The 23,301-nt window shown below is 35.1% G+C and overlaps 1 protein-coding gene across 1 annotated transcript in view; it reads right to left on the bottom strand.

Moving 5' to 3' along the window:
* Lrriq1 (leucine rich repeats and IQ motif containing 1) overlaps positions 1-23,301 on the bottom strand; it is a 114,557-nt gene that overhangs the window by 6,006 nt on the left and 85,250 nt on the right. Inside the window, exon 25 of the mRNA XM_042693258.1 lies at positions 1,764-1,896. Within this exon, the coding sequence (XP_042549192.1) occupies positions 1,764-1,896 (133 nt within the window). The remainder of the gene's footprint in view (positions 1-1,763; positions 1,897-23,301) is intronic.

The raw sequence follows: 23,301 nt of genomic DNA, 5'->3' as shown, positions 1-23,301 counted from the left end.
TATCAAGCATTGTTGCCTCCTCCTTTGTTTCCCCTTCCCATCCCTTCCCATCTTTTTTGATGCTTAATAGTAGATAAAGTCTCATGGACTTTCCCATGTAGGCTGGCTTTGAAACTGTATCCTCAGATCTCAGCCTCCAGAGTAGCTAGGATTATATGAGTGAGCCACCAGCACCAGCAATGCCACCTTCGTTTTGAAATATAACCATATCAAAGGAAAAAAGCTGCAAGATGTAACAATTATGGTTAGTAAATAGGAGAAATCTTGAATATTTTGCTTCTGCATATATGTTGTCATTTGAGAAATATAAAGCTTCTTATTAAAAAATAGCTCTAGGGTATTTATTGCATTTAATGAATGTAATGAGCTCCTATAGTGACAGTATAGTGACATTTTACTTCCTGCCCCCCACCCCCACCCCCAGTCCTGGGGCTGTCCCTGAGCTTCTTTGTAATCCATACTAGCACTCTACTACTTGAGCCTTAGCACCACATCTGGCCTTTTCTGAGCAGTTTACTGGAGCTAAGAGTCTCACAGACTTTTCTTCCCAGGTTGGCTTTGAACCTTAATCCTCAGATCTCAGCCTCTTGAGTAGGTTCCCGCCTCTGGCTGACATTTGACTTTTAAAAAACATCTGCCTTTTGAAAACAGTTTTTCTTAAGATATTAAAATCTATTCCTTAATATTTTATACATTTTTCCCCTTTTTTCCCCCAGTCCTGGGGCTTGAACTCAGAGCCTAGGTGCTGTCTCTGACTGCTTTTGCTAGCACGCTACCACCTGAGCCACAGCACTACTTCTGGCTTTTTCTGTTTATGTGGTATTGAGGAATTGAACCCAGGGCTTCATGCATTCTATATCTCTGTCACTAAGCATGTATTCTACTACTACGCCACATACCCTGCCCTGCTATTATGTTTTCAACATAGAAATCACATGAACAAATGATTATTGTTCCATTAATTCAAATAAAGAATTCTTAGTAAGTGATGTTACTAAATGTTTGAGTATATCTAAAATTGATACTGAAAATATTTGTTCTTTTTTATATTATGCTACATCTATACTTTTGGTTTTTGCAGAAGACCCAATGGCTTAATATAGGTGGGTAGTGATGAACTCTACAATATTTATTTATAGTTCTAAAAATGCTCTTTGACTTTTAAGCAAAATTGCTAAGTACACACATAAAAATTGTATTTGCATTGACTTGAATACAAATAAAAACTATATATAAAAGTAAAAATTCTCACATACTTTGTTTCTACATTCCTTTTCACAATAAAATAGGATATAATTCAGACTATAAAATATTTAATTCCATTTTCATTTTTGCTTTCATATTAGTCCCATCTTTTAAGAGGATTTAAATGGATAAAATTCATCATATATAAATGGATTAATCTAGAATTTTACCTGTTAAATTTATAAATAACAAAAACTAAAATATAAAATATAATACATATATATACATTTAGAAAAATTGTATAGTTATCATACTTTTACTTTATAAATCAGAATGATTTGTATAGCTCATCTTTTCATTTTATGCATTACAGAATTGAGCTCTTCTCAAATATTTCATGGTGAAAATACAAAGAACAATTAAATTGATTCTATGAGAAAGGCCCTTTTATAACCTGGCAACGTGGTGTGTTTGCCTTTGGCTATAAAGTCTTGTTTGTTTTAGCACAATTAACCTAGGTTTCACTTTTCAAGATATGTTTACAATACAAAAATCTAATTTAAAGGAAATGACCTCACCATTTCATATTTCTGGAACTAGTTGTTCCATGAATCCCAACTTGTGTGTGAAGCCATTGGTATGTGTATTCTCTTCTCCGTTCTAATCTTTCATTTGCAGAGGTGTCCTTGTGAATTAAGTCTTCTTCCTTAGCTGGGGAAGCAGTATGGTATATCTGTTATTTGAAGAGAGCAAATCTTCACAGACAATTCCACTGAGGATAAAAATTTCATCCTAAGAAACTGACTAAATCATAGTGACTAAATCGTCTGTAGGAAAAATATTGTCAGTCACCTAAAATTACATTTTCTACTTGAGCTTAAACCCCCCCTAATTTGAAAAATGAAGGAAGTGATTCAATATATCTATCATTTAAGAATGCTAGGACTTTAGTTTTCAATTAGGAAATTTAGTTATTTTTATAGACAGTAGCATTATTCTAATATGAAAAGTATATATATATATATATGTTATATAAGGTATAGTTTATTACTAGTGTACATTAAATAATAAGTTTCTTTCTGTGTCACTGTTAAGTTCTCATACATGCCTAATACCTGGTAATCATATATGTCATATTTCAGGGAACATTGCTTATGATTCATTTTAATGACATGAAAGTATTACAAAGACATAGGTATGGAAAACATAGAAGATGGGAAAAGTTAAATTATATACTCACGCACACACACATATATAATTTTTAATGAAGGAAAAATGAAATTAAATCTTCAAAGTATAAAGACTCTGATGATCAATAGAGACCCAGGTTAGAGATTTACCTATGTTTAATATATCGAATATACCTTTATGACAAGTGTACTTTAGTTAAAAATCATCTCTGCCTTTGTTTTTAAATAGTGGCATATTCTAGCAACAGTTACTTTTTTTTTTTTTTTTTTTTGGGTCCAGTCGTGGGGCCTGAACTCTGGGCCTGGGCGCTGTCCCTCAGCTCTTCAGCTCAAGGCTAGTGCTCTACCACTTGAGCCACAGCGCCACTTCCGGCTTTTTTCTTTTTGCTTATGTGGTGCTGAGGAATCGAACCCAGGGCCTCGAGCATGCAAGGCAAGTGCTCTACCACTGAGCCACCTTCCCAGCCCGCAACAGTTACTTTTTAAAACACTTTTTAAATGTATTTTGAATGTTTTCTTCAAGTCTACAATAACACCTCATAAACCTTAAGTGGCTTTTACATCAGAACACAGACAATGTTCTGAACAATTCCCAAAGTAAAGAGGAAAGATTTCACTCCAATGATCCAATTAATATTAATCATTTTATTCCAAAAGCATAGATTGGTGTGTAGAGAGAATAATGAAGACCTGGATTATTTGTTAGGTATTCATTTAGTCAGCCTATTTAGTAAAGCTCTCCTTTCAGTAGTAAAGAAAGCATCATTTGGTCTGAAGACTGATAAAGCCTTTACCTATGTCCTTTCCTACTTCTCTATTCTTGCTTTATTTTCTCAATCAGGAACCTGAGAAAAAAGTTTTATGTGTTTGAGTGTGTTTGTGTGTGTGTGACATGCCAATATTAGTGCTTAAACAAGGCCTAGGCACTATCCCTTAGCTTTTTTGCTCAAGGCCAAAGCTCTGCCTCTTAAGTCACAGCTCCACTTCCAGCTATTGGAGGTAGAGTCTCACAGACTTTTCTGCCTGGGCTGGCATTGAGCTTTCTGTGAACCTCAGATCCTAAATAACCAGCATTACAAGGTAAGCCAATAGCATCTGGCAAATGACTTTTGCTATCTTTGTTATAGTATTCTTTGTATATGCTTCTTTATTTATAAATACAAATTATTTATTTATAAGAAAATAATTTTGTAAGACTTCTTATTTTACATATCTCTGCAACCTGACATAGACTCTGAGCATTAATTCATTGTAAAAGGTGATTGTGTTCACGTCTATTCATTTATATAATACATTGTAATCAGTCATATCTTCCATCCTTCTCTTTCCTTTTTCTTTCTCATACAGTGTGTCATCAAAGTCCCTTGCTCCATTTCCACAGGTATATGCAGATTATTCTGACCAAATTCCCCCTTCTTCCTCCTCTCCATTTATCTGTCTTCCCACTAGTACTAACGCCCAGGTCCAGACACGTTTCAATTTCAGCATGTTCTTTTTTTGCTTCTTAAGATTTTCTTTCTCTTTTCTTTTTCCTTCCCTTTTTCATTTCTTAACTTTCCTTCCTTTTCTTTTCTTAACCTTTCTTTCTTCCTTTGTGTAGGTGAGACTTGAATTCAGATGCAATCCACCTTGTTATTATTGTTTTTTCCTTCTTAATGGCCAGCATTCTACCACTTGAGCTATGACCTCCACTTTCTGGCTCTTTGTTGGGGATAGGAGTTTCTCACATTTGTCTCTCCAGACTATTTTAGACCCCTGAGCCTCAGATCTCAGCAGGATGAGTGGCTAGCATTATAGGCAGGAGTCACTGGACCCCAGCCTTCATTTTGTTTTAAACTAAGCATAAGTTCTTTCTCTGCTATTTCTAGTATAAGTATATTCCCTTCCCTATTGATTGATTTTTGTTTCTACTGTACTTTTTAAAAGTAAATCTTAGCCAGGTGCCAGTGGCTCACACCTGTAATCCTAGCTACTCAGGAGGCTGAGATCTGAGGATCACGGTTCAAAGCCAGCCTGAAGTAGGAAAGTTAATGAGACTCTTATCTCCAATTAACCACCAGAAAACAGGAAGTAGTGCTGTATCTAAAGTGATAGTGTTCACCTTGAGCTGAAGAGCTGAGGGACAGTGCCTAGGCCCAGAGTTCGAGCTCCACAACAGACAAAAAAAAAAAGTAAATCCTTTTCTTTTAGGCATGCAAATGTACACAGATGCTAAATATTTTCCAAACTGTATGGGACCTTGTTTTTATAATTTATGGATCTGTATGACCCAACTTTATGTTATATAGGACATACAATTTCAGTGATGAATTCTAGACTCTTCCAATATGTTCACATTTACAATGTAGTTCTTTAAAGAGAAATGGATTCAGTTTTTTTACACTTTTCATTCCCTCATTAATTTACCATAATCTGATCTTGCTAAATAGAAATTATACTCCCTAATAAGGTCTGAAATGCACATACTTATTCCCTGTTGACTTTTCTACTGCATTCATTTCCATAGGCCATTTTCTTCAGAGATATTCATAAAACACTTTTCTCTGCAGCTCTTTCAGACATCAGATTTGGAGTACCTCCTTTCAATTTATATAGTATCTAGACATTGGCACTCCTGATTTTACATGTATTGAAGTACCTCTATTTTATAGCGGGTACTGTGCTTGTTTCTCATGATACTTGGCTAGACAGATAGGGCTTCTTTAATAGAGAATTAGTTATTGTCAACTTCTTACTCCTGAAAGTATCTCACAATTTTATCTGAACTTCAGAAACACACCTTGTACTTATTATCCTCATGTCCCTAAAATCTGATTTGCCTCCTCAATTTCCAAGCTACCGACAGACTTTCTGTAGCTAGCCCTGGTTACTCATTACTTACAAAGAAAACAGATCTGGTTTACCTCCTAGATGCCCCCTCTTTCCCTCTAATCTGTTCCCCCTCATCTATTCCACACCATTTTAATTCAAGTTCAATATGAACAGGAATGAGCAATTTTGTATAGGACATGTGCAGGTACCTTTATTACCTGTCACAAGAGCTCTCCATGTCTAAGTCTGAGATCCTCAATGTTCTCCCAGTCTTCTCATATCATCTAGAATGTCTTGCTATCAGTGTTTCCTTTTCTTCCACATTTACAGTAATTCTGGGGATGATTTTTAACTCTTCATCCAGCTACTGTCTTGTATTCCCTTTCTTAAGCAGACAAACTTCTTAATAGTAAGCAAAGCTGTCTCTGTTGACTTCCTTGACTAATGTCAAATCCAATATGTCCAATCTTTGCCATGTGGCATCCTCATGATGTCTTTTCATTGGACCTGTACATAAGTCATAGAACTTTCAAGATTTTTTTGAGGTTATTATTTTACTGAATTCTATAGCGTTTTGTATAACGTTATCCTTTCCTGCTTGAGAACCTTGTTTATCTCTGGGCTTTGTTTTCCCGTCTTCTGCTTTCCTCCAATCTTTCTTTCAAGATCCCCTCTTTCTTTGCTATTCCTTTTATACCAAGGTTTTTCTCTGGGCTTCTACCCTGGCTTCATCTTATTCTTAGTCTCACTCTCTGTACGATGGTTCCTGTTTGTATTCAGTTCTCCTTGTTCTCTCTTTCTGAGGCAAGCATCTGACGCCTTTTATTTTATTTATTTATTTATTTTTTGTCGGTCGTGGAGCTTGAACTCTGGGCCTGGGCGCTGTCCCTCAGCTCTTCAGCTCAAGGCGAGCGCTCTACCACTTGAGCTACAGCGCCACTTCCAGTTTTCTGGTGGTTTATTGGAGATAGGAGTCTCACGGTCTTTCCTGCCCGGGCTGGCTTTGAACCGCGATCCTCAGATCTCAGCCTCCTGAGTAGCTAGGATTACAGGCGTGAGCCACCAGCGCCCGGCAATCTGACGCCTTTTATTCATAGTTTCAATCTAGAATGTTCCCCAAAGATACAGGTCGAAGGCTTCTCCTCAATGCAGCATTGTTGATAGCTGGCTGGTTTATGAGGGCTCTAACGTCATTATTGGACTGCTCCATTAATATATTCAAACGGAATAGACTATCCGTAGGAGTTGGAATCAGAACAGGGAAATAGTTACTGTGGGCTCTTGAAGTGAGTATCTTGTCACTATGCCTATTTGTTCTTTCTGCTTCCTGCTTGCCAGAAGGTGAGCTGCTCTTTTCTACCTCATGCTTCCCTCCATGATGTTTTGCCTGACTTCATCCCCAAATGAACAGACTGAAGTCTACGCATCCTCCATCCTTTGAAATAATTAACTCAGCAATTTTTGTCATAGTGATATAAAAATGACTAGCATACCTCTTCATGATCCTTAATGTCTCAGCTTCCCCAAAGTAGCTGGAGTTATTGGTGTGAACTACTAGCAGCCCCAGGCTTAATATTAGTTCTTGATAACACAATGGTGCTTAGAAGATATTGGTGGAATGTAGGGTCACAGTTGATTAAATCTCTTTGTATTCTTTGAAAAGTAGGGCTAGGTAGTAGAGATTTTTAGCACGTAGACAACTATGTATTATGGGCAATAACATTTCTAAACATAGTCAACTTACTTTTTTTGGGGGGGGGTGTCAGTTTTGGGGCTTGAACTCGAGGTCTGGGCATTGTCCTTGAACTCTTTTGCTGAAAGATTAGCACTTTATCACTTTGAGCCACAGTGCCATTTCTGGTTTTCTGCTGGTTAACTGGAGATAAGTGTCTCATGGACTTACCTGCCCAGGCTGGCTTTGAACTGTGATCTTCATATTTCAGCCTCTTGAGTAGCTAAGATTACAGGCATGAGCCACCAGGCCTGGTGATTAATTTACTTATAATAGAAGTTTTAGCTTTCAAAGTCATAATTAGATTGGATAAACATGGAAAATTGAACACAGCAAATTGAAATACAGAACCAAAAAGATTACTCCTAAGATGTACATCATCTTAGAGGAAGTCAGTTTAAGAAGTTCACCAAAAAATGAAATAATTTTAAAATTAATGAAAATATTATTCTTTTTTGATGAAAAGCAAACTAAAAGTATTCACTGAACCCATATGCTTCAAATAAATCGCTTTACTAAATTTTAATGTAGCATAATATTTCATAAATGGGTGATTAAGATTTAATTATCATTTAAGTTACACCAAAAATAAGCTAAGTATTTATATTTTTAATACATATGCTAACTTTCCCAGGACTATTTCCTTTTTCCCTAATGGCTTTTCTTAGTAATATAATTTTAAAGTATTTTTGGTTTCGTGGATAGAAATGAGTTCATTTCTTTATGAAAAGCTTTGGAAGGACATGCTTGTGGCTAAGCAAAATGTGTCTTTACATTATGGGAAATCTGCTTTTAAATTCTGAATAACGGTGAGGCTGGAAATACTAAAAATTTAATTATAAAATATACGTGGTCTAAGTGTGTTTATTAAAAAAAAGCTATTGCATCACAAATAAAAAGTCAACTAGAATTGGAATTTGGCAAAAATGTGATGCCAAGAGAATTTTAATTTTATTAACGTCTATATAAATACTTGTTGATAGGCTGTTTATGGCTTCTTCCTTAACCAGTCCAATCTACTGCTGGAAAGTTGACAGGCCTGGCAGGAAACCAATAACTCTCTGAGAGCCATTTGTGTGTGACAAGCAACATCCCTATTCTTTAAAAAATACACTTAAGTCTATGTGTAATTGACCACTGAGGAAAAATGACTTCATGGGGGAAAAGAGGATTGTCAGTACAAAAGTTTAAAAACAGAAAATTTGGGACTACAGCCAAAAGCTAGATGCAAGGTCAAAGGCTAATTTCAGCATTAATCATTTCTTTACATATTTCAGTATATTTTGTGGCAGTGAGGGTAAACAAAGTAATAGAATGAAAAGTTTGACTAGTTTTAACATTTGATTTTTTTTCTTTTTAAGACAAGGTCTTTTTGGGGAGGAATAGTACATAAGAGACATGAATGACCATTATGAAAGCAAAATAAAAGCTAAGCTAAGCAAATTATCTTTAAAATATTTGGATTGTGGAAGCTTATTTTCAATATAAAATTGCTAGGTTTCACTGAATCCCTCTGGAATAACAGGAAAATCCCTTCATAAAGTGTATGTAACTTTTATCTTGCAATTATAATGTCCTCTGTTGTGCAAAGTTACACTTAAAAAGATAGTATCTGTAAAGATAGTATCTGTTACCATGTTTTGTTTTTTTTTTTTAATTTGGTTTGAGCTATATCTCTTAGCAAATATCTTCCTCGTGTAATACAAACAGTACTTCACATTTTCTAATGACAGCCACATAATTCAGGAAAAAAAATACCATCCTTGGTTATTCAAATTCTATGTAAATGGACATATCTTCCATCCTTGCTATCACCAAGGCTGAGTGAGACAAGTGAGTCACTTGCTTTAGGAACAAAACTGAAGAACCGGCAAAAGACCCAGGGAGGAGGCTAAGTCTCCTAATTGACTGCAATGTTATCAAATCAAAATCCATGAGGAACAGAATACCAAAGTGAATACAGACAGAGGTAGTACCAGTGCTGTTCCAAGCTTCATCAGAGCCTGACGCAAAAAGAGAAATCAGTAATACTGATCCTGCCTCTACCCTGGAATGCATTCATTTCTAAGTAATGCTAAATAGCTTACGTGTTCACAGGATATTGGTTTTAGAACTACTCGGTCATCATAAGGCTTAAAATCATTCTCTATTAAATCGTACGAATCTGGCACAACACTGATTTTCCATAGTCCATAAAAGTAGGTGCTATATCTCATCCCTTTTGGAGCTGCCTGGGAAAGGACTTAGTAAGATAGATTTTACATGCAAAAGTTTGTGATGTTATACAAATGATTTTCCTTTTCTTTGTCTTACCCTTCTCATCTTCCAATAAATATGACAGTACTATGAAATAAATGTAGTACAGAATCTAATAACTGATGTAATATTCTTATAATTTTTTTTTTAAGGAAAATGGCATTTTTCTTAATACGATCTCATTTGGCACAGGCTAGGATTCACTTCACCTGTATGGGAGAAGCTACCTGTATGGGTCTCTAAACTTCAGTTAGCTCAAGATTCTCAGCAATCACTGGCTTAAGGAAAACAGTACAGTATTAACCCCAAACCGAGGCCAAGCAGTTTTGTGAAGGTGAATGTTGCAGTCCTCCTTACAAAAATCCTAAATTTGGAACAGATACTTTAAAAAAAAAGTATGTTGTTTCATAATATATAAGGAGTTTTGTATTTCTTCCATAAAAGAAAAATCAATTTCTAAGAGATAAGACAAGTATATGGTCCTAATTGCCTTTATTTCTAATAAGCAATTGGTTACTAATAACCATGAAGGAGGTTCTTTTGACATGATTCTCTCCTGTTTCACCTCTCAATTTAATTATCCTTGGAAAATAGTCCTCTGTCTAACCTAAACTCCCCCAGGGAGTGTTAATATGATGGGCCATCCAAACTTGGGTCCACTCAACAAAATAATGGAGAGGGATGATGTGAATACCTTGACTAGCAAAATAATATGGTCACAGAAACCACATAAATACCATTCCCATCCATTTTTTTTGTGCAGTTGTACACTTCAGATTCCTGACAAAATAATTTTAGCTTTACTGATGCTATATTTTTTCGATTTCACTATTGTTCTTTTAAAACATAATTATTTTTGCTACCGCATAGTTAATGTTTAAAATTCAGTCTGCTTTCTTTTACTTATGTTTCCCCGCCCCGCAAGTGTGTTGTTTATTTCCATCTGAATGAGATTTTTCCCAGTTATCTTAATATCATTCACTTATACCATTGGATTCACTACAGAAAAATTTTGGAGACATGATTTGTGGCCAGGGTAAGTTGAATTTTGATAAGTGTTACTTTTATGTACGAGATAGCATGTGTTTAAGCCCATTTATCAGATGATATCCTTTTTAAATTTTATTCTATAAATTACTGGAAGAAATGGTGTTAAAAATCTTCTAGTATAGAGTTGGACATTTCTCCTCTCCTTGGTACACCATTTCTATTCATATTATTTTTGCAGTTGTGTCATACTACTTTATAAGTATTAAAAGCATTTTCTCATCATTGTGACAAAATTCCTGACATGAAAATAAGACACATTTGAATTTTTAAAAATCTTGGTGGCACTGAAGATTGAATATACTGTGCTTTTCACTCTTGATTGAGACATGTCACTTGTCTTTTTGCTTTTGTTATTGTTATTATCAATTTTGTTGTTTTATTTGTTTCATTTTGTTGTTGTTATTATTATTAATCCCCCTATGTTTGTCTCGAGTTATTACAATTGCAGGTATGTGCCATCCTGCTTGGCTTCTGACACGAGCAACTTAAAATAGGAAAGATACACTTTGGCTCTTGGATTCAGAGTGTTCACTCCATAGATAGTTGTCACAAATGCCTGGGCATAATAATCTGGCAGAAGGAACCTGTGATAGAGACATTTCTTCACCTCATTTTTGACAGGAAGGAAAAGGAAAAGAAAGCAGATGATGAGTGCAGATGAAAAGAGTGCACCCCTTCAAAGACTTGCCCCTGTGGGACAAGCCCTCTCTTCAACTAGGCACTGCTTCTTCAAGATTCTACCACCTCTCCAAATGGCACTTCTACCTGGAGACCCAGAATTGAATACAGAAGCATGTGAGGGTATTTCATATTCAAAACATAATATTCTGCCTAGATCCTCCAAAGACTCACGGTGGTCTCATAGTCCAGAATGAATTCAGTTCATTCCAAGTATTCCCCAAGTCCAATCAACTTTCAACATTCTTCAAAACACCAAGTTTGAAGTCTACTATGAGAGACAAGTCTGTGAGCCCCTGTAAAAACAAGCAGCCTACATATTTTCCACATATACGATGTTGATCATATGCTCCAGTGGAACAGGAAAATAAGAAATTACCAAGCAATATTGAGATAGGTTCACTTCTCCAGCTCAATGTCTGGCATCCAGAAAGTGTGGTGCGTATGATGTGAAATCCAAAGGGTTGAGGAAGCTGTGCCATTACGCTTGCTGTTGACTGCCTGCATGACCTCTCTCACTCAGTCTGGGTACACTCATTGCCTGTAGGTACCCTGGGCAAATACTCTCAGTTCCTGGTTTCTCCAACATCCAAGCATCTTTGAAGTTGTTTTGACTTCAGTCACCCTCAACATCCTCCTCCCTGGGACTACATTTGATTCTCTTTGATTCTGACCCTGTCACACATTGCCTGGTCTTCTCTAAGACTTCCCTTTGAGTCTTCATGACCCTGTAACTCTTATTTTTCAAGCCTGAAAATCTAGCATTATTTTAAAAAAGGTCTTTTGCCAGCTATGGCGGTAAGTAGACCCTCTTGGATAGTGGCTGCAGTGTCTGCTCATCCCCAGGAAAGCTGAAGCCAGTGAGAGGAATTCTGGGAAATAACTTCCCAGGCAATCTGGTGTGTGACCAGGATGGCCTGGAGGCCCTGCCTCTACAAAGGAAAGTCTTTTAGATGTTTGCACTTTCCTAGTCTCCAACTGTCTATTCAGAGGTTCTTCTATTGGTTGGTCTAGCTAATTCCAGAGGATTTCCCCAAGGCAGATAACTTCCTTTTTTATTTTTTATTTATTGTGAAAATACCTTACAGAGGGGTTACAATTACATGAGCAAGGTAATGAGTACATTTCTATTTCTTATCAAGTGTCGTTGCTGCCTCCTTCCCATCCCTTCCCATCTCCCCCCTCTCCTCCCCCCTGACAAAGTTGTAAAGTTCATTTTTCAACATAACTTCTTTGGGCATTTACCCGAATGATCACAAACAAGACCACTAAAACTACCAGCACAACGATGTTTATTGCAGCATTATTTACCATAGCTAAGATATGGAACCAACCCAGATGCCCCTCAGTACATGAATGGCTCAAGAAAATGTAGTATATAAACACAATGGAATTCTATGCCTCCATCAGAAAGAATGATATTGCCCCATTTGTTAAGAAATGGAAAGACTTGGAAAAAAATTATATTAAGTGAAGTAAGCCAGGCCCCAAAAACATGGGTCCCATGGTTTCCCTTGTTTGCAATAACTAGTGTATGTCTGAGACAAGCAGAAACAGACAACTTTCCTATTGTCCCAGTGACAGACTTGGCTTCTTTTCACTGACACTAACCTCTTCAATAGCTTAGCCTCTCATTTATGTGAGTTTTTCAATAAATGGGAAGTTTTCTAAGTCTTTCTATTCTTTTTTTCTTCCCTACCTCAGCCCTTCCTTCCCTCCCTTCTTCCCTCCCTCCTTTTCTTCCTTCCCTTCTCCCTCCCTTCCCCTTTTCATCTCTCTGTCTCTGTCTCTGTCTCTGTCTCAGTATTTTCTTATTCATGGTTCTGGGGATTTGGATTGAACCCCTGGCAAACTATGCTGGTGCCCTATCATCAGAGACATATCTTGAACATGTTTGCATTTTCTTTTGGAGATAGGATTTGCCAGGGCTGGTCTTGCCAGGATTTCTTGTCACCAAATTCTGCCACACCACACAGAGCTTCTGCTCATTTGTGGAGCTGTAAACTTGGCTAAAAGGTATTAATAAAAACTATTCAACCAGCTGAATATTGAACTGTCTCTAAATTTCGTCCTTTACCAAATTAATTAGAGCATTTCCTTTAGAGTCATCTCTTTTTAATTAATTAATTAATTTAGTTCCAGTATTGGGCTTGAACTTAGCACCTGGCCACTTTTTCTCTTGAGGCTTGTGCTCTACCAATTGAGCCATAATTTACTCAGACTTTTTGGTGATTAATTGGAGATAAGAATCACTAGGACTTTTCAACTATTATCTTTAGTGTCATCCTCTTTCCAAGGGTTATGACATAGATAAAATATAGCTAAGTTCTTTGCTAGCATGTGCATGAATGACTACTAGTCCAATTTCTAATTAATTCCTTAATCCTGTCTCAAATCTCCTGATCACAGTCATTGCTGTTAGCATTTCTATAGTTCAGTCTCAGGAGCTACCACTAGAATTACTAAGGTGAATATTCACCATTCTAGGATCCCTCTAGCTCACATCCTTATACCTTTCCCAATTCCTTCTAGAAACTAGCTCTAAAGAACTTTAGACCTTTAGTTATAGTGAAGGTTTTTCTCTCAGTATCAATTTTCTCTAGTTTTCGCATTGCTGCACATGAATAGGTGACAAAAAACAACTTAAATGAGAAAAACAATTGATTTTTGCCTTATGGTTTCAGAGTTTAGTCTATAATCTCTTGATCCCAACAGCTAGGGCAGAACATCAGAGAAGCAGGAGATGTGGACAGAACCTTCATTATCTCTAAGAAATGAAGTCTACTACTCTGCTAAGAAGCAGAGAAAGGGGAAGGGTCTAGGGATCAATTATTATGTTTAAAGTCATGTAATAGTCATTAACTCTATTCATTTAGCCTTTAGACTAAAAATCATAACGTACCTTTTAAACTAACAGAATCTGAACTGATCAACTTTTCTTTCCTTTTCGTTAAGGAAAGACTCATAGAAAATCTAGATTTGCTGTGCATTGGTGGCTCATACCTATAATCCTAGCTACTTAGGGGGCTGAGATCTGAGGATCACAGTTCAATGCCAGCCTGGGCAGGAAAGTCCGTGAGATTCTTATCTCCAGTAAACCACCAAAAAAACAAGAAGTGGCGCTGTGGCTCAACTGGTAGAGCGCTAGCCTTGAGCTGAAGAGCTGAGGGACAGTGCCCAGACCCAGAGTTCAAGTCCCACGACTGAAAAAAGAATCTAGACTCAACCCAGTTCCATCATAGTTAACATATTGATATTCTTTTTATTGTTAGTGTATGCTTTATTTTTCCAACTTATTTTCATCTCTATGAATTTTCTATTTTATAGCATTCAAGATGACCTATCTGAAATATTTTTGCTAAAAAGAGAAACCTACTTATTTTTTCTTTAATAAGACTAATTCAGCTTTTGCTTATATTTAGTTCTTTCTCATCTTCTGTTGTAATCATTTCTAAGCATTTCCTCCAAAATGAAAGCTTACAGCTGTCTCATTATTCACACTTACTAGTTGTAGTATTTAAATTATTTGCATTATTTTGGCATTTGTTGTTTCTGTTGGTTCTTTTCAATTCCGTGAAATATATAGAGGTGACTCATGCTACAAAATTCACATATTGTTATTTTGTAAATTAAACTTGAACTTGGAGTTTTCAACAAAGAATGAATCTTTTTGGTAGCACTGGCGGTTGCATTCAGGATCTTGTCCTTGATAAGTAGGTGCACCACCATTTGATCCACACATACTGCTATTTTTTATTCTATGATTTTCAAATAGGGTCTCACCTTTTGTCTGGGCGAGTTTAGACCATGATCCTCTTATGTTTGCCTTCCATACACTGGGATGACAGGTATGTACCATCATGCCTGGCTTTTTATTGGTTGAAATGAAGTCTTGAAAATGTTTTACCTAGGCTGACCTCGAACTGCAATCTTCCTGTTCTCTATATCCTAAATAGCTAGGATTATAGTTATAAATCATAATTTCTTATCAATCTCAACTTTCACATATCTGTTCAAATTAACTCTTCTATGTCAGAAAATTCATGTAGTCTTTTCTGTATGTTCTACATATTCAAAACATTCATTATTATAAATCTTCCCAGGATAAGATTTGTCTGTGCTGATTCACATAATGCCTATTTTAAAAGCAGCCACTGGGGGATAAAGTTAGAAACATTATTATAGTATTAGAATAGTGTGCTAAAAACCACTTCATAGGTGATAATTACTTAACTATTGGATATTAATACCTTTCCAAAAAATGAATCAATAAAATGATGGGAACAAATGTACATTAGATTTCAAAGGGTTCCATAAAGCAAGAATGATTCATTGAAAGGTTACACACTCATTTTTCCAAAGCTGAGTAAAGGAGCTATGGTACATAGATGAGAAACTCCATGCTTAGGGAATTAATATCTTTTGTATTTCTCTGTAAACAAACACACTCTTTTCATTGGAGGAAAACAATATATTACACTAGCAACTCTTTTAAGGTTAGCTAGTGTATAGGTATATTTTTTTAATGTGGAGCTAGGGATCCATACTCAGGTCACAGTCATAGAGAATTGTCTTCAATCACTAATTCTAAGGCAATTTTGAATTTAAAAAATACTTGATTTCCATGGATTATGTTCCCATACTAACATTATAAAATTAATCTAACCAAAATTTTATAGAACATTTATTGTCTACATTCTTGAATATTCTATATGTAACAAAATTATTTTCCTAATTTATAAAGAAAACAAACCAAAAAAACCCCCACCACATTGAGGCATTTATATGTGAGTTTTAAGAGGAAAAAAACAAAAAGGGCAAAAATGTTCTATCTTTAGGTAAAAAACATTCTGCTTCATAATACTTTTGAAACATGGAAACATATGTAGCCAAAATACATTGTAGTTTGTACTAAATATTGGCAAAGCATATGCTCTGAATAGTCACAGATATAGATATTCTCCCAAATGTATGAAAAAATATCTTCTTCCGAAAGTACATGCCATAGGAAAAGTACAGAGTTGTGGTTTCTAACGAGTTCACATGTAGTTTCCTATGGCTAGATTGTTTATTGTGTTTTGTCATTCCCATAATTTAATATCTGAATATGTTTAGAAAAAGTGGACAAAATCCTCTGAGACAAAATACAGAAAATTGTATTTCAAAATTATTTCATATTTTCCAAAAGCTATCCACAGGAGAAAAAGAAATTCTGTGTTATTTACTGCAGTTGATATATTAAGAACATTATGAAAGGTCATTTGCTTCCATGTTCAGAAATACATTAAAGGGTAGTTCATGGGAAAATACAGCTTCTTGGTGAAGTAGAAACATTATGGGCTTCAGAGTCAAAGAGACGGTGTAGGTTCAAACTCTAGTTATTCTTTTACATAAATTCAAGACCCCAGTTTCATTCTAAAAAAAAATGATAATAATTACATTTTTCTCTCAAGGATGTCATAAATATACAGTGATATACATAAAATCCCTTTATGATATTCCATTTGTTCAACAAATGACATCATTTTTTTTTGCAACAGCTACTCATTTTAAGAATATACTTTGGAGGCCAGGTACTGGTGACCTATGCCTGTTATCCTGTATTCAGGAGGCTGAGGAGTGTGGATCATGATTAGCCAACCTGGGCAAGAAAGACTGTGAGACTCTTATCCTTATCCAGGAAACCTGAAAGTGGAACTATGGCTCAAGTGGTGGAGCATTAGCCTTGAGTGAAAAAGCTCAAGGACATTGGGTAGGCTCTGAATTCAAACCCCCAAACTAGCACATAAAATGCACATACAGGCAGGCATACATACACAAACATATGCATATATGTATATATGTATGTATGTATCTTGGATTCCAAGAGCATCTTATCAAACTGTTTAAATACAAGTACTATGCTGAGGAACTTGATTTTGTATATTTACTATAGAGATTGTCACAAATTAGTGTATCCTTTTCCCAAAATAAAGTCAAAGTATACAAATGTTTTCTTTTTTGAAATGAGAAAATGAGATATAAAATCTAAGTGATTTATCCAGGTAGTCTGTGACAAGACAGAAACCATCTCCTGTATCTAAAAGAAGTTCATTCTTTCTTGCTAATCACATATGCTAAAGCTAAGAAGCCTAGAGAGTTTAGGCTATTTAAGACTGTAGCTGAGAAGCCTTTATGCTCATAGGGTCAAAGATGGTTGTTTGTTTATGTTAGGATATATTTATTTTTAGTTCCTTGGCAAAAGTCAGGAAACATTTCTTAAATCTCTGCAGGAAAATGCCAGTACTTTAAGTCAGTTAAGTCCTGGGAAAATAACAAGATTGCAACATTAGGTAGGGACACAATGTGTTGCTTTTGCATATATAACATATAATATTAGTAGACCAAGTTCTTTATTTTTATCTGCCTAATTTTCTTTTATGCTGCCAGTTGAGTTTGCAATATCCGTTATATTTCTCATTTATTTCATGTTTGAAATTTTACCAATTTATTATATTTTTGTTGCAGCATTATATTTACCATCATATGAAAGATAGGTATTTTACAGGATGTATCAGATAAACTCACTATCTTGGCATTCATTTTTCTGTTGACTTTTACTTTGAGGTGTTTATTTTCTTATTGTTTCAGTTAATGTTTACATCTGTTTTAGTGGAAAATTGTAGAGGTGTGAATTTAAATTCTTAAATCAGAAAGGTTTTTCTATTTTATTAGTGTATATTTGAGGTTTCAGTGTGGTATTTTCATACATGTAGACCATATCTCCTCATCAAGTTTACCCCCTCTCTTACTTTCCCTCCTTCTTAATTTCCTCTTCTTAAATGTCCAACATCCTTGGCCAGATAAGAAAGGCAAACAAGAGGGCCTTCTCACTGGTTCTTCCAGGAACCTGAGTGAACATTTCTTCGTATGCTGGAAATATAATTCCCTAGGAATCTCCTTGCTACCACCAGACAATAGTCTCCACCACACTTTAGTTCCAATTATCTGGTGTTAATGGTGTTCCAAAAGTGGAAAATTCTAGAAATAAATTATTCATAAATTTCAAATTGCATGCCACTCTGAGCAGTATGATAAAATCTCTCACTGTCCAGTTTTAATTCACCCAATTCATCTAACTCAGGAGTCATCTCTTTGTCCAGTGTATTCATGCAGTGTATGCTGCCCACTCATTAGACACTTTGTAGCTATCTTTGCCATCAGAGTAAACCTATGGTCTTATTCTTACTTGGTAAGACACTATTATATAGATAAAGATAGAGATAGAGAGAGATACGATAGAAATAGATAAACAATAATGGTAGATAGATAGATAGATAGATAGATAGATAGATAGATAGATAGATAGATAGATGATACATAGACTCTGTTTCTTGATTCAGTCCATCCATTTTAGGATATGAGATTTGTTGCCATAACTTGGTTATTGTGAACAGTACTCTATGCATGTGCCCTTATTTTATCCTGACTTACATCTTTTTCTGATAAATATCCAAGACAGATATTTATGGATCATACGTTGTCTTTTGTTGGTTTGTTTTGAGGAATTAGCTTATATTCCCACCAACACTCTATAGGATTCCCTTTGCCCTGCAACCTCACTAGTAGTTGTTGTCCAACTGTTTTTCTTTTTGTTGTTGTCGGTCGTGGGTCTTGAACTCTGGGCCTGAGCACTGTCCCTCAGCTCTTCAGCTCAAGGTTAGCACTCTACCACTTGAGCCACAGCACCACGTCCTATTTTTTGGTGGTTAGTTGGAGGTAAGAGTTTCATGGACTTTATTGCCCGGACTGGCTTTGAACCGAAATCCTCAGATCTCAGCCTCCTGAGTAGCTAGGATTACAGGCTTGAGCCACTGGCGCCCGTTTTTTTGTTTTTTTGATTTTTAATTTTTGTCGGTCGGTCATGGGGCCTGAACTCTGGTCCTGGATGCTATCCCTCAGCTCTTCAGCTCAAGGCTAGTGCTCTACCATTTGAGCCACAGCGCCACTTCTGGCTTTTTCTGCTTGTGTGGTGCTGAGGAATCCAGCCCAGGGCCTCATGCATGCAAGGCAAGCGCTCTACCACTGAGCCACCTTCCCAGCCCCTGTTGTCCTACTTTTGATATTGATGATCATTATAGCTACAGAGATGTGGAATCTCAATGTCATTTTTGATTTGTATCTCTCCTTTATGGCCAGAGATATTGAGAATATCTTTATGTACTTTTTATTTTCTATTGCATTTACTTTCATATTCCTCTTAATTTTCCAATGGTTTCTTAATTTTAATTCATCTTTTATTTTCTCTAATTTTACATCTATTGTTTTCCCTCCCCCATTTTATTCTCGCATGTTTTTCTCAGTGAGAATAGTATGGCAAGAATACAGGTAGTATCTTTGAGAATAGAAAGCAGCTTAGTTACAGTGTGTAAAAACATTTCTTCAAAGGCTCATTCCATTAATGATGCTATCAATATTCAGAGAACGGAATGTTTAATAAGTGCTGTAATATTGATTCCAACCATTTTATTTTCCCTAGCTTTTTTGGTAGGCTACAAATTACTGGATGTAAACTACATTGATAACAATAAAAATAGGCTTATCTTTGAAGCACTCGTGTTTATACTTTTTCTGGAATTCCGGCTTGCTTTACTTCTATACAATTTTTTAAATATTTTTATTGTAAAGTTACACAATATTTTTGTCTTACAAATATTGTACCTGTAATTGAATGTGAGATTCTCTACCTTGTTCAATTTCTTTCCCTTAAAGTAACAATTCAGAAGGAGGTTTGCACAACTGCATAGGTAACACTGCCTTGCTTAACCTAATTTCTTCACCTATGAAACTTGGAGAACTTAGCACTTTGTTGAATCACACTGAAAATTTTTATATGTAAAAGGGGATTCCATTTAAGAAAAAAAAAAACTTTAAATTTCATGACATGGTGAATGTTCAATCAGAAAAGCCAAATGGTACCAAACTGAATGTCCCTGCTGGACATGAGTTTTCTAGTATTCAATGTCACAAACTTGGGAGTGAGTTTCCAGAGGATCAGGTAAGAAGACATAATAGTCGCTATTTACTGAATAAAAATGTTTTTCAAGCCAGGTGCCAGAGGCTCATGCCTATAATCCTAGCTACTCAGGTGAGTACAATATGAGAATTTGATTTGAAGACAACCCAGGCAAGAACGTTTGTGAGACTTCAATTAACCACAAAAAGCTGTGGCTCAAGTGGTAATGTGCTAGTCTTCAGCACAAAAGTTCAGGGACAGCGCACAGGCAGAATTCAAACTCTAGGACCGGTAAAAACAAAATACTGTTTTTAACAAAACAACTGCTTTACTTATCCATGACAGTTGATATAATAGCCTGAAAATTACATTGCACTGTATTATATTTTAGAGTCTATAATACTTTGATCATGATATGTTGAAAAATGCAAAGGTTCTCATATAATATGTCACCATAAGCTGTCATCTATTGGATAAAGTACTATGTGATCTATGCATTTTGAGATCTGAGAATTCAAATATAAAACCATTCAATTAGTAAATACCCAATAACAAATACTTTCACTAGCATTTTTGTCTTTATATATTTAATAGTTCCAAATAATACATATAAGATATATCACAGAAAAGATATTCCATATAGCATATTTTTTGTAATAGAAAATGAAATTATATTAAAATCAATACCAAAATATTGCATGGCATAATTGATTAGTACTCTAATTTTGATATACTTTGTTGTAAACTTTAAATTTTTTGTTGAGTGTCTACTATTCACCAGGGATTACTCTAAATAGTGAGGATCTTCTGAACCAACAGATCCTTGAATGTAAGGTAGCATATATGTCTATGAAGTAAGCTAAATTATACAGGTAAGACCAACAAAATAAATGATAGGAAACAGGGAAAGGGGAGGTGGAATAGGGGAGGGAATAGATGAATGGAGGGAGGAAGGGGAGGAGAAGGCAGTCGTAAAGTTTACTGCATATTCTTTGAAATCAAGATAATTGAGACAAGGGGTGGTATGTAGAGAGAAGAGTGAATGATGAAAGGGGTGACACTCATCAAGACGCATTGTGTTTATATACTACTGTGTTGAATGGCAGCTCTTTTGTGCCATTCCTTAAAGATGAATAAAAAAGAAAGAAAACAAATTTGGAAAAGACCTTAAAAATTACCACATCTCATCTCAACTTGTCAAATGTGCTACAATATGTTTTTGAAATTTGCTCTAAGAAACATTATATCACAGAGATTTCTTATGAAAAAGATTTGTCCATATTTCGCTAAGTGTGGAATGGTACTATGAAAATACTCAGAGAGTATATATATATATACTATCATATCATAGTGTGTATATATATATATATATATATATATATATATGATAGCACAATACATGCCAGGACAGAAGAGAGAGCATATTTAACTCCTACTGAGAGGACTGGCAGATCTGTGTAAGCAGACCCACCTTCCTGGCTAAGAATAGGAGTTACGCTTATTACATACAACTCTCAAGGGGACGGTGAAATCAGAGGTCACAATCGAGGCAACAGAAGCAATGTCACCATATCAGAGAATGGGCCAATTCAGATCTGGTCCGTGACAGTCACTGAGGTCAGGGCTTGCAGCAAGTAATTGTATTAAATGGGAATATTCCCTGTATACTTTTAGAATTGTCATCTGAACAAACAGGCCCAGGTCATCTATAGGTGAAATCTGAATTCTGTTCCTGGTACTTAAGAGTTTACTTTCCAGTCATAATCCCTCACAGGTTTCTAATCTTAGAATTGAAACTTTCTTTCGACCAAAAACATGCTTCATAAATGTCAACGTCTAATCTGAACAGTGGAAAACGAAACAAAGCAATATTATGTAAGGGTGGGCATTTGTCATTTGACTGCACTTCTGTGCCCTTGTGCTCATGTGTTTCATTAAAACAAACCACGCAGTGACAAAACCCACAGTTTAAACGTATTGATTGTTTGAACATGATTACTTAAAATGGTAAGGAAAAAGCAGTTTTACAGTCAAATAAACTCATTTGAAATTTTGTCAACTAATCACCACTTATATACCATTGCATTCATTTTATTCCAAGGTATTTAAGTTTAGAAAACTAATTTTTGAAGAGATAAAAATTTCAAATATTATTAAACATGTAGAAAAGGCCTAGGAGTAGCTGAAATGTTATTTAAGTAAATTACAATGATAGAATGTATATGGAAGAGAGTTGTATTTATGTTTATGAGATTCATAATGCACAATATGCTTATATTTTTATCAAAATACCTTTATTAATTATTACCACTATATTTTCAGAAACTTTAGATGGTACTTTATAACTATACTGTATAATTTAACTATGAATATGTAAAACATACCACCATAATATTATTGTGACTGAATTTAAATATTGAAAATTTAAGAATATTATTTTGAGTATAATATTTTTTGTCAGTGCATAACTTCCACAAATGAAGCTTGAAATGGAAGACTTTCTAGGAGCTGTCTTTTACACAAGAAGTAAAAAAAATGAATTTGAAGACTGGTTGTATTAATTTATGTTTCATTTTTGAAGGCCTTTCAATTTACCACTCAAAGTAGACTTATACACTCATACACAATTCCATGAAATAGTTCTCAATGAAGCATATAATAAATTAAATTAGAAGCTTCTAAAAAATGACTCTGAATACGAATGACTTTCTTTATTTTCCTGACTTAAGTATTTTGGCAATGATTCCTAGGAGTAATATGGTATCTAAAGTGACACTTTCTTAGAGCTTAATCAGCACTATGGTCACTACTTGTTTATTTTTAAATCATGATTTAGGATGTTTTACAGAAAAACTAAGGCTTTTCTTTGATAAATTGTGATCCTTGTAAAAAGTGTAAATCTCTGCTTGAAGAGTTTTAAGAGTGTCAGTTTCAGGTACTTTTAAGATTTACTTTAAAAAATAACTTTAATATTTAGTTTTAATATAGTTTAATCTACAATTTCATTAATGGTACAAGTAGTATCAATCATATGTTAAACATTAAAACTGTTATTTTAAGGAAACACTTCTTGACCTCATTAAAATAATTAACATTTCATAACATTCTATTTCACATCCAAGTTATTGAAAAGCAAAAAAGTTATCAAAACAAACTATAGTCCATTACATTTGCAGATCAGCAAAATGCACTTGTAAGAGTCTTCCTTCTCCTAATCCAATTGGCAAAGATATTTTAAGAGCTCAAAGAGATGGCTAGAAACTTGCCTGCCACACTGTCTTAAATATGTAGATTTTTTTCTGTTTGTTATTATTGTTCTTTTACATCTTTCAACTTTCTATAGTTACAAATATTAATAAAGAAATACATATGAACTCCTACACAAATGTACACACACATATATA

This window comes from Dipodomys spectabilis, unplaced genomic scaffold, assembly GCF_019054845.1.
Source record: "Dipodomys spectabilis isolate Male_0828 unplaced genomic scaffold, ASM1905484v1 ptg000163l, whole genome shotgun sequence".
Taxonomy (NCBI): domain Eukaryota; kingdom Metazoa; phylum Chordata; class Mammalia; order Rodentia; family Heteromyidae; genus Dipodomys; species Dipodomys spectabilis.
Note: the sequence above shows the minus strand (reverse complement) of the source record. Positions and strands in the feature narration are given on the sequence as shown.